Source organism: Mesoplodon mirus (genome assembly GCF_964341445.2).
Source record: "Mesoplodon mirus genome assembly, chromosome: 3".
In the NCBI taxonomy this organism is placed as follows: domain Eukaryota; kingdom Metazoa; phylum Chordata; class Mammalia; order Artiodactyla; family Ziphiidae; genus Mesoplodon; species Mesoplodon mirus.
The window spans coordinates 199,307,084-199,320,338 of NC_138978.1; the positions used below are offsets into that span (position 1 = coordinate 199,307,084).

The 13,255-nt window shown below is 37.3% G+C and overlaps 1 protein-coding gene across 1 annotated transcript in view; it reads right to left on the minus strand.

The window, feature by feature from the left end:
• Positions 1 to 13,255, minus strand: part of KDM5B (lysine demethylase 5B) — a 71,979-nt gene that overhangs the window by 45,443 nt on the left and 13,281 nt on the right. Inside the window, exons 2-4 of the mRNA XM_082613540.1 lie at positions 2,827 to 2,904; positions 1,373 to 1,495; positions 554 to 724 (exon numbers count right to left, since the gene is read on the minus strand). Coding sequence (XP_082469666.1) covers positions 554 to 724; positions 1,373 to 1,495; positions 2,827 to 2,904 — 372 coding nt within the window. The remainder of the gene's footprint in view (positions 1 to 553; positions 725 to 1,372; positions 1,496 to 2,826; positions 2,905 to 13,255) is intronic.

A 13,255-nucleotide genomic window follows, 5' to 3' on the forward strand; every position in this document is an offset into this window, starting at 1 on the left:
AAAGTTTTTATCTGAGTAATTTGGCAAATACCACCTTTGTAAGGAAACAAACACGGTTACACAGGAACTATTAGCAGAGGGCTCCATGAGCTGTCCAGCATTACTGAGTCCCCTACTCTCTACCAATGTCAACATTCTATGAGAATCTCCTTGGAGACCTCAGCTGGCAAAAGAGAGCAGGCAGGCAAGTTATTTCACGTGTTGTATTTTCATGTGACAACCAGGATTACACTTTAAACAGTAAGTGAATGCAAAAGCATAAGCCGTAACAAGTACGTAATAACCAACTGCTGTAAGAAAGGAACATCTATTGCCAAGTTAATACAGATTTCAGTTTTTGATAACAAAAGAATATTTCCTCTGTAACCTTATTCATTCCAAAAACAACCTTCTTAGTATGGTTGCTCTCAAAACAAAAACATGGGAGGAAAAATCCATAAACAAAAGTCTTCCAAGCAAGTTTTCCACACATAATCAAGGCCTTTTCATTCCTCCCAAAGACCATGTGCCAAAAAGTAGTGAAATAAAACAGGTTAAGGCTAGCCCCACTCACCCTCAAACTGTCTCCAGACAGGAATAAGTTGTAGGGGTTGAGAATTCGCTCATAATGCCCTCTGATATGGGAGCCCACAGCTTTGCCAGGAGCAAACCCCATCTTGGTGGCAATTTTGGTCCATTTTCTCTCCTTGCAAACAACTGCAAATCCACCTTCCTCTGCAACTAACTATTAAATAAAACAGCAAAAGAAATTAGTTCTTGGCTGTGGTCATCTTTTAAAAATACATTTTCCGAATAAAATATATATATATGCACTATTAATTTTAAACTAGAAATTTAAAACACTGCTTTTAACAGCATATTCCATAAACTTTTTGTACCCCTCCAAAAGCTACTTCTCAGTTCCCCAAAGCAGCCAAGATTTTCCATGAGGAAGAATTAAATTAGCAGTGAAATCTCTGATAAAGAAAAGGTTCTAATAAGCTGAGGAGTAGCAAGAACGGCAGCATGTCTGGGGGAAATAATGCAGGCTTTAGACTGAAATGAACTTTAAGATATAGAATTGTAACAGTCTTTTCAGTTGGTCAGCTTGGACACTGAAAGCCTCTGTTGTCTTATCTGCAATAAAACAGACAGGAATATCTAAGAGGACTATTACGGAGTTTAAAAATTACCAAAAAACAGGTGGCAGCAAAATATTTCACAAGATAAGGCTTTCAGACCTGACAAGCAGAGACCAATTAATCACAAAACTAAATGAAGAATTTTATTTTACATATTTCAAGCAGTAAGTTTCTTATTTTAAGGCAAAGAAGATCAAATTCATGCTGTCAGAAAAATTATTCAATGAGAAAGATGGTCATTAGGCTTTTACCTTATTAAGCTGAAACAAGTCCAAGATCTTCCTCTCCACATGTGGAATTTTCAGAGTACTTCCCTGTAATTCCCAGTACTTTGCAATCTGGTCCAAGAAATTTAATTTTACACGAGTTTGAGCCTAAATGACAAAGAACTGAGTTTTACTTTTACCTAGCTTATTATAAAGCTCCTATTACCTGTGCATGTGATATTTTCATTCTTATTAAGTGCAATACCACTTGTGAATTCAATAGGGGAAACTTCCCCAAAATACACAGAATAAAACTGGTTAAATAATTATATGTTAACTCAACAAAAATTTAATTCAGCCCCTACCATGTGCCAGGTAAGTAGTAGTTACACACTCAGTAAGTCCTCCCGTAACATAAATAGGCGATCTGAGAGGTGCTTTATTTAATGAGTATCATAAGTAAGATTCTATATGCCCCTTTCGTCCTTTTACAGTTTGGGTATTTTAAAGTCCTGCTCTCTCCGAGTACAAATTTTCTGATTTGCTCAAACACAAATCTAAAAGCAGATTTACAACAGAACCACTTATCTTTAAAGTCCTGATAACTTAAAGATAACAGAAAACCAGAAACTTTCTTCAATGTTACTCCCTTAACAGATTATTACTGTTGCCTACAAGTCATTTTTTAAAACTTTGTCATTTTTCTTCCCGCTCATTGTGAAATTAAGTCAGACAGTTTTAAGACTTTTATCTTGCACAAGACCAAAATTGAGATCAATATTCAGATATTCCCAAGCACTTCAAAGTTAATACCCACCTCCCCATCTTTCAAGCTCGACATGAAAATACATTGAAATACTTGAAAATACATACACTAGATGCTACTACTGCCAATGCCCACTGGATTCCAGTGGACATATGTGCCATTTAAGTTAAGAATGTTTCGTTTAGTAGAGACAAACAAAACATGGTTCAATATGAAAATCAGATTAGCAAAGCATTCATATCAACAATGAACCTCTATGCTATCAACACCCAAGCCTTCTTCACCCAGTGCTTTAGGGCTTACGTCGCCCACAGACTAAAGAAGAAATACTACCTCTTCTCTAGAGAAGTGCCAGTCACTCCTCCTAGGGAAACTAACTCATTAAATCTAACTGAAGACATGTATTTTGGAAGAATATCAGAGCTGGAGAATCTTTTCCATTAAACGGTTCTGAAAGCACATGCCTTTCAAAACCTAAACTCTATTGGTTGTCACCTAGATTGAGAAGGATTTAAATGCATTTATTAATTAATAGGCTGGCAATTACTAACAAAAATCAGTGTTTTTAATGAAACTGGGTTAGCTGCAAAGGCTTATCACCATTTGTTTTACCATTATTATCAGTTACTGGCCATGTTTTCGCTTCACTGAAACCACTAGATTTGTGACACAGCCTCTTTCAAAGAAGCCCCCGCTGGAATACAGGCAACCAGCATAGTAGTTAAGACATTACCTCCAATTCATTCAGCCTCTGGATACGTGGGGTAAAATGAAGTTTGTCAACATCACATGCAAATGGTGGCTGCCAAGCCTAGTGGAGAAGCAAAGGTTTTCATTAGAAAAATTTATAATTCTGACATTTAAAAAATGGTTTTAAAGTTAAAACCCTGTTTAAGTAAAGCATGTTATCTCTAATGAGTCAACAGAACACAGGGCAGTAGTTTCTTAACTCTTTTTCCACCAGAACAGCAGAATATGTATGATGACCCTTCTCCAAATGATACATTCTGCACACACCCCGCCTAGCACCCCTCCAACCAGCAACGTCACTGAGCCTCAATTGCCGATGAAAAATCATCAACTCAGGCAAAAAAAGACTTTGACTCCTCTATTCCATAAGTATCTCTCCTCCTACAAAATAGCTATATTAATGTCAAATTATCTACAGACTGTATTTTAATATATGTAACCCAGTTACATTAACTTTTATTATAAAATTGAGGATAAGTTCTTCTGTGGGGGGAAAAGAAAAAAACTGACATCCAAAACCAATTTTAAGAATCACCCTTAACATATCTACTGATACAGGTTCTTGGAAGAACTGCTATCAGGAGAAAACAGACAGGAAGGAGAGTGTGTATGGACTGTTGTCTGTAAGTGGAGAAAACTGGAAACAACTTAAATGTTCATGATAAGAGAATAGTTTAAAGGCATAAAAATTATGCTGTGTTAACAGGTAGAGTTTCAGTTTGGAATAATGAAAAGGTTCTGGAGACGGACAGTGGTGATGGTTGTACAACATTGTGAATGTATTTAATGTTACTGAATTGCATGCACCTTTAAAATGGTTACAATGGTATATTTTATATTATTCAGTATTTTCATATTTCAACATAATTTCTTAAGACAAAAAAGTTCATGCTGTTGTACAGCTCTATTGACACTGAAATTTTTCCTTATATATATTTTATGAAAGAAAGAAAAACAGGCTGTGCAATAGGAAAATAAAACACTGGAAAGAGAGCAAAATGGTTAACAGTGGTTTGTCTTTGGTAGGATTATAGGTGATTTTTCTTTTGCTTCCTTACCCATTTTAAATGCAGTCGGAAATATATTAAATACATTAAGTAATACCTATTAAATAATAAATTATTTTAGAGTAAGAGAACAAGTTAATACAAATGTTGGTACATCTGTAAATAACAATAAAATACTCTGCAGCGGTAATAAAGAATATCTAGATGTTCTAAACATGGAAAGATAGCCAACAGTGGATGAGTAAAAAACTAAAACATGCAAATTTGTGTTAACATATGTAAATTTTAAAGACTGTTGTAATAGGAAGGGGGAAAGAGATTATTTTTATTTCAAATTTATACTGCTGGAGTTTATCACTGCTCTTAGTTTAAAAGTAAAACAGGTTTTGTTTTTGTGATACAAACACTTAAGTAAAAATGCCCACCAGCAATGCCTGATTAAATATGTTAAAAAGTAAATTTTACAATTTTTTTCAAAGGAAAAAAGCAGATTACAAATTGGTACAAAGCTATTTACTACCACCCCAAAAAAGAATAGGAAGAAAAAAAGAAAAGAAAAAAGAAAAAACGGCAATACTGTTTAAGAAGTCAATGACAGATCAGGACTTCAAGTGTCTAATGCTGTCATACAGCCTCTTCAACAAAGACTATGGCTAATGTTTAAATGCCAGTTAAAGATACACTGTACTGCTAATAAACTTTAAAAAATACTACCTACTCCACCCTGGGTCAAAAAGATTAGTGATTTTTGTTTACCTTGATAACTAAAGATAAAGAGAGCAATGTGTTTAATTATACATAATACAATGTAGCAGAAGGAAATCCCATCGCTTCTTAATATTCTGTGGCAGGCTAATGGAAGACTTGATATTGCTCAGAGCTTTGCTCTCTAATACTTTATAAAAGCTGTAGGCTTTCTGAAATGAATTGATTTGGGTTGAAGGTTAGACCAAAACTATATCAAAGACAATGTGTCAGAATATACAAGTAAATGATTAACCTACTGTCCAAATGACCTGCAATTTTTACAGATTAAGATTTATGAGTAATGTATAATGATATCCTCCAATGAATCAAATATGCCTTCTACTCCCAAAACACGATACAAAAATTAATCTCATCTTAAGTGTACATATTAAAGTTTTATCAATTAAGGTGAGCTGTGTCTTTGTATGTATGTATGTTATTTAATTGATACTTGTTTTAGCCTGAACCCTTTTTCAAATAAAATAAATCCTAAAAATCAAACATCAAAGGGAAAAACACTATGTATCTGTCACTAAGGAAGCTCACACAGTGGGTATAATACGTTTAAAACTAAAACCATGTCAGTAGATCATTCCTTCATTAAACACAGATCACTGCAAATTTTGTCTCCTCCTCTGGTTGCAATGACAGAGAAAACGGGATACATGTCCTTCGGTTCTGAGACTCGGTCAGCTGTAACGCTCTACTCCAATAGAACGATTACATGTCATATTAGAACAAAGGTATTCTTGGCAGAGTCTGGCCTCGTTGGGCCATGACGTTTACATGCGGAAAAAAGCCATGTACACAACATTGTAAATCAACTAAGTTCAATAAAAAGATTTTTAATTTTTTAAAAAAGCCATCAGAGAAGGAAAGAGACCATATTAAAGCCTCTAAGAAGTGAAAAATTTCAAACAGGAATATAATCCTCAAATTAAATAGTCAAATAAATAATGAAAATCTCCATTTAGAAACGTGATAATTTTTGGTTTGACACTTAAGTATCTAATAGGGATATCATGTAATCTAACCGAAACTTTCAGCCTCTACCAATAAAATAGTTCATAAAATCATTTTTTTTCTAACATAAAAATAGCATTTCCAGGGTTTCCCTGGTGGCGCACAAGTTAAGAATGCACCTGCCAACGCAGGGGACATGCGTTCGAGCCCTGGTCCAGGAAGATCCCACGTGCTGTGGAGCAACTAAGCCCGTGCGCCACAACTACTGAGCCTGCGCGCTAGAGCCCACGAGCCACAACTACTGAGCCCGCATGCCACAACTCCTGAAGCCCGCGCACCTAGAGCCCATGCTCCACAACAAGAGAAGCCACCGCGGTGAGAAGCCCGCGCAACGCAACGAAGAGTAGCCCCTGCTCACCGCAACTAGAGAAAGCCCACACTCAGCAACGAAGACCCAATGCAGCCAAAAATTAATTAATTAATAATTTTTTAAAGAAAACAACAGCATTTCCATACAAACAAGATAATAGATTGCAAGGAGTTCAATGTAAATTCCCTGCTGATATTCATCTTAATTTCCTTTAAAAACTTTAAAATGGTTTTATTTTAACCCTTTCAAAATAAAAGTACAGGTATATTATTTAAAAGCTCAATTATTTTCCTGAGCATTAAAAAATATATTCCTTGGGAAAGCAGTTAAGTAGACCATTGACACTTAAAAACCCTCAGAGAGGCCTGAGAAACACCAGGTAAACATTTTCCTTAGTCCTAGCACTAACCAAGCAAAAATAAGTTACCGCACATTTAACTGAGAGAAATGTTTGAAATTATAAAATTGACCAGTATGAAAATCACTTTCATCGAATGCTAAAGATTTTTCAGAAACACCAGGAAAATTCACTCTGTACATGATCCACTGTTAGCATCCACATACTTAACTTACTGGAATACTGTTTTAATCTTTCTAGAGGCTGACGCCAGTGTAAGACCTAACGATCAGCAAAACAAGAAAGTATACCCTCTACAGAGCTCACTACAAGTTAGTTCTCCGATTCCCTGCAGACAAAACCAATTAAAAATCAGCGTCAAAAGTACATTCTGGTTAGTTTACAAATAACAACGTGAATTAAGAACCAAAGCATTTTTTCTAACTGCGTATATTCTATCAAACCCAGTCATCACTGAATAAATGCACTCACAGGATTTTAATCCAATGCCAGCAGAGGTAAACTCAGTGTTGTTAATACAGATTCTTATAGCTTCTATGTTATCAGCATTACCACAGAACTTCGGTGAAACTTTGAACGATCCAAACAAAGAATTTATCTCAGTATTTTAAGGCACGTTAGAAAAGCTTTCTGTTGAGCCTAAGATTTATCAACCTTAATAAAGATTTCCGTAACACATATATGAAATACAATTTAAAAGACTACTTTCTCATCAATTAAATGGTTTGTCAGTAAGATATCCTTAAGACACCTGCACAAACGGAAGAGGTAGTACAAGGCACAGCATAATCGTCATCAATTCCCACTTATAGAGCAGACTTACTATTTATGAACCCCTCAGGCGTCCCACGCCACTCATGACGACACTGCTAGGTGTCTATCAGGAAAGCTTTGTAACACAAAAGGCTTCATTCAAAGTCTCCCAAGGTAAATAAAATGCTGGTCATGCTGCTTCTCCCTTGCTGCTTACTTCCCTCTGGGCAGACGTGGCCCCAGGCAGCTTTAATTAGCTGCCAATTTGTTCAAAGCCTGTTTAAGATCTCCGGTCCTTAGTGAACCACTGGTAAAAACACTTTATTTTGAGGAGTTCCTTCTTAGACTAAGGAGCCACACTGTTCTACCCTAAAGCCTAGGCATTTAAATTGTAAATAGAACTGAGTGTATGTGGATTTTTCTGGGAAGGCTCACAGCTTTCACCAGGGTCTCAAAGGGGTCTGTAACCAAACAAAGGTCCTGAGAATATGTCTGGCTTTCCTTTAAAAATTTCGCACCTTTAAGTTCTTATCTCACTACCCCAACCCACTTTCTTTCAATCCCTTCTCTTTATACTTAACCAAGCATAATAATAATGGATAAGACACTTGTTCCTCAGAATGTAAGCAGGCGATTAGTATAGGACCAAAAAAAAAAAAAAAAAAAAAGAGCAACGCACTGAAAGTCAGAAGACCAGAATTTGCGATTCGGTTCTCTTACCACCACTTCAGGAATCTCAACTTTCCCATCTGTAAAGTACGAACAATAGCTACTTTCAGGACTATGGTAAGAACTGAAATTACAAATGTAAAGTTTGTTTTACTGTAAAGCAAAAATAACAAGTATTACATGACATTAAGTTCTGACCACTGAAATGTAATTTTCCTCTAACAAGAAGTGAATGCAACCTCAACTTTCAAGGAGCAACTGACCTCTGAAGTTTACCTTTAAGGGCCCCATCCTTTCAGCCTAACTCTAGTTAGCATCTAGTGGCCAACCAGCACTTTTCATCACAGCTATTTCAACACAGGTTAAAGAGTTCCCCTAAATAAAGCAAATTATTTTATAACAACTATAAATGGAGTATAACCTTTAAAAAAGAAGAGGGCTTCCCTGGTAGCGCAGTGGTTAAGAATCAGCCTGCCAATGCAGGGGACAAGGGTTCAAGCCCTGGTCCGGGAAGATCCCACATGCCGGGGAGCAACTAAGCCCGTGCGCCACAACTACTGAGCCTGTGCTCAAGAGCCTGCGAGCCCGCACGCCACAACTACCAAAGCCTGCACGCCACAACTACTGAAGCCCACGCGCCTAGAGCCCGTGCTCCGCAACGAGAAACCACCGCAATGAGAAGCCCGCGCACCGCAAGGAAGAGTAGCCCCCGCTCACCGCAACTGCAGAAAGCCCGCCCACGCACAGCAACAAAGACCCAATGTAGCCAAAAATAAATAAATATATAATAAAGTTCCCTTTAAAAAAAAAGAAGAAAGCAACATTTTTTAAATTAAATATATATATTTATTTATTTTTGGCTGTGTTGGGTCTTCGTTGCTGCACGTGGGCTTTCTCTAGTTGCGGCGAGCGGGGGCCACTCTTCATCACGGTGCGTGGGCCTCTCACTGTCGCGGCCTCTCTTGCTGCAGAGCACAGGCTCCAGACGCGCAGGCTCAGTAGTTGTGGCTCACGGGCCCAGTTGCTCCGCAGCATGTGGGATCTTCCCAGACCAGGGCTCGAACCCGTGACCTCTGCACTGGCAGGCAGATTCTCAACCACTGTGCCACCAGGGAAGCCCGAAAGCAACATTTTTAAAAAAAGAAGTAACAGTATATTTGGGAGAGAAAAGAACTTTTGGTTTTAACTTGCACCCTGACTTTTTAAAGATAATTATATATATCATGTATTAAATCCCTCTGTGTATACACTGCTATTTTATACATTTAACTCAATAAAGCCAGAATAAGCTTATATAAAATTAAAAGCAAAAACAAAAAAGGGCTCCCCTGTATCATCCTCATCTGTCATTTCTTCAGGGCTGAGTTTTAAGGCACAGTGATGCCCTTTACCACCTCCTGTACAGTAGAACAGACGTTAAAGAGGGTAGGCTCTCAGTCACACTGCCTGGGTTCAAATCCTGACTCTACTGTGTGGGTGTGAAGTAGGTTCATCTCCCTGTGCCTCAGGTACATGTAAAAAGAGGAAACCAGGAGACTTAAATAAAATAATAGGGGCAAAGCCTTTAGACAGGTGCCTGGCATTTACAAAGTAAATGGTTAAAAAAAAATGATAATGATTAGGGAATGTTCATGTTGCAAAGCTTTGTAGTTTCCAGGAAGCCTACTGCAACCTTGTTCTTGTTTTTGACTGGTTATGTTTAACACCGTGGTTTTGATTCTCTAATCTTCATTATAAATTTGTATAAGATAGAATTCATTAATATATACTATGCAAGGTCCATTAATCTATTTTTTTGCTGTACTCTTTTTCCAGCATTGAGATACATGCATCTTGCTTTTTCAAGTCAGAGGATGTACTGTCAGATATCCATGTTTAAAGAGCTTCCTAGGGAATTCCCTGGCGGTCCAGTGGTTAGGACTCTACCCCCAGGTTCAATCCCTGGTCGGGGAAATAAGATCCCACATGCCGTGTGGTGTGGCCAAAAAAAAAAAAAAAAAAGGAAAAGAAAAGAAAAAAGAGAGAGAGCTTCTTATAAGATTGTCTTAGGTTTATTAATCCAAGGGTAAGGCAGTTAACAATGGATCTGCCAAGAGAGGAGCTGCTAGGGTGGCAGTGGAATTCAGCTTCTGTAACACAAAAAACAACACTCTAGTGGGCAAGCCTACATACGGTCCCATATCAGTATTTTATATTGACCAAGCCACTTCCTGTATGTCCACTACATAAAACTTCCTGACTGCATATTTTCTTATGGGACAAAGACTAAGCGATAGAATGGGTCTAAAATACTTTTTTCCTAATACAAAAGTAATGCTTACTGCTGAAATTTCAGAAAAAACATATAAAGAAGAAAAAATGAGCCAAAATCTCAGAGAAAAACCTGTTACATTTTGCTACACGTCCTTCCAGTATTTTTTCCAAAATGCTTATCTTCATAATTTCAAACCAAAAAAAATTATATTGCCTTTTACTTATTTCTATACTGGGAACATTAACGTTTCATTGTATTGATACTTTAAAATTTTCTTAGTATTGGACATTTAGGTTATTTCCTTTACTTTCCAATGTTATTCACTATAAACAAAATATCTATACCTTCTAGGAAGCTTATTTCAGCTCCATTCAGGGTCACATTTTACATACTGAAGTTACAGGAAAAAAGAAATCAACATGATCACAGTGATTACAGGTGCCTGCCTGAGACTGCCTTTTATGAATGATGTCGTGTTCTGCCTCTATAGAGAAGTGTAAAAATGGTTATTAAGGAAGAATTTAAAATGAAAACTACCTTCATAGAACAGTGCTATGGATGTTCAATAAATGTTACTGAACAAGTAAAAAGTCTAATTAGGAAAATTAATTTTAAATGTCTCTATAAAGCTAAAGATTAAAAAATATAAAATCAAAAAAGCTCTGCTAAAAATTTGCCAATGAAGAAAACCTGGTGACAAGAATTTGGAAACAAAGAGAACAATGTTTTAGTAAAAACACATCCTGCTCCTTATTTAGATATGGGCAACTGTATCAAGCGAGGTTCATATTGTAGCACAGGGGGTTACTTAGGTGTAACACAAAAACTCCCACAGCTTTAGTGTTTAAATCATTCCACAGCCAACAGAAAAGACTGCAAGAATAAATGTCCCTTTAAAAAAAAGAAAAAAAATTTGCCCACATACCCAGTCAGTCCTCCTCAAAACGGTCAAGGTCATCAAAGCCAAGATATCTGAGAAACTGCCACAGCTAAGAAGAGCCTAAAGAGACCTGACAACCAAACGCAGTGTGGTGTCCTGAATGAGACCCTAGAACAGAAGAGGACGTTAGGTAAAACCTCAGTTCATCTGTGTAAGTTCATGGACTTGGGTTAATAACAACAGTGGTTCACCGATTATAATAAATGTGTCATACTGATAATGCAGAATGGTAAGAAAAGGGGAAACTAGGTGAGGAGTATATGGGAACTCAACTATCTTCTCAATTTTTCTGTATATCTAAAACAGTTCCAAAAAAAAGTCACTTAAAAAAATCATTTGGATCAATTTTTATCTTTTGTGTTCCAAACTCTTCTGATTCCAATAGAGAGCTCTCAAAAAATGAAACACAATCATATCTTTAATACAGAAAAATTTAAACTTGACAAGATGAGACCAAAAAGGCCCACTTCGACAGTTTAGTTGTTGCTGGCTATGTGGAAAAATTTATTGTTTGCCTTTTTGAAAACACTTTGAAATTTTCACTTCACAGAAGCAACAGATAGGTGAATAAGGGAAGTTTTTACCAAATCCTCTACTGGTGTTATAATATCCTCTTCAAAGGTTGAGCACAAAGAGAAACTGCTTATGCATAGGTCCTAGATTTATTCCTATTGAGTCAAGCCTTTGCAGAAGTTAGTTCCTTTTTTAGTACTGCAACTCTCCAATTTTTGGCCTTAGGTCCCCTTTAAACTCTTAAAAATTGACGGCTTCAAAGAGTTTTACTTCAGATGGGTTCTATCCATTCATTTTTACTGCATTAGAAATTAAAAGACATTTAAAAAATTCATTTAATAATAAGCAATGAATTGGTGAGAAGAGTTTTATTTTGCAAATCTCTTTAATGTCTGGCTTAATAGAAATAAGCTGGATTTTCATATCTTCTGCTGTCAATCAGTTGTTGTATATGTTGTTTTGGTTAAAATGTATGAAGAAAAGCTGGTCACAGATAAACATTTAGTTGAAAAGAGGAAGTTCCTGCGGACCTGCTGAAAAGGTCCTGTGAACTCTCCAAGAGTCCTCAGCCCAAACCTTGGAAACAACTAACAGACCCCTACAGGGTTCCCCATCCAATCTGGCTCTCCAGAGAACTCTGTCCACACAGATTTTAAAAGCAGTCCCTTCACTTCCCTGGTGGCGCAGTGGTTGGGGGTCCACCTGCCGATGCGGGGGAGGTGGGTTTGTGTCCCGGTCTGGGAGGATCCCACAGCGGCTGGGCCCGTGGGCCACGGCTGCTGGGCCTGCGCGTCCGGAGCCTGTGCTCCGCGGCGGGAGAGGCCACGGCAGTGAGAGGCCCACGTACCGCAAAAAACAAAAAACAAAACGAAAAAGCAGCCCCTTCAAGTGTTTTCTCCATTCACTAACAATGATTTCTTGACCTGTTTGTGTAATGCCAACGTTTTTAGAAAAGCTATATGGCAACCCAGTCTTCCCTAAAGTCCTACCACCAAAAAGAACGTGAAAATACCAATGCAATCATTTGCTAATATACACAGACTTTTGATAGTTGTATTAAGATAATAAGTACCAAGGAATAAGAACATTTGTTAAAGTTTTAACTCCTATAGATGGGGCTTGGTAAGAGCCAGTTTTCAGTTTTACACAACTTCTTGTTTAAAAGAATGTTTTAATTGCTGAATATTAAGTATTTGGGAAGGCAAAGCATTGTTTCTATGGACCATCTATTAGTAAATGAAAATACACCAGTAAAAAAGAGACATGTCGGGACTTCCCTGGTGGTCCAGTGGTTAAGAATCCGTCTTCCAATGCAAAGGATGTGGGTTCAATCCCTGGTTGGGCAACTAAGACCCCACATGCCGTGGGGCAATTAAACCCGCATGCTGCAATGGAAGATCCCACGTGCTGCAACTATGACCCAGTGCAGCCAAAAATAAATAAATACATACATAGAGGCATGTCATGGTGTTTCGTTATTAAAGCATTAGTCCCAACAAGTTCTTTTCCCACCACTTTTAATAAAACTTGGAAATGATAATCTGTATTTATGTGACCTCTAAATGACTTAAATTTATTATTGTTAAAGCCATATGAAAATATTGATATAAAACAGTCCTCCCATTGATACTGCTTCTCAAACCTCAAAGAAATAGTTTCTTCCCAGGCCCCTCTGTACAAACAAGCTAAGTACAATCTGGTTTATAAACAGTAAGAGGGAATAACTAGATCACATGGAGGCCATCTTACTCTTCCAAAATGTCCTTAATAGATAACTACCAAAGTTACCTGGAGTGATTCATACAGATTTTTGGCATATCCCTAAAGTCTCATCAAGC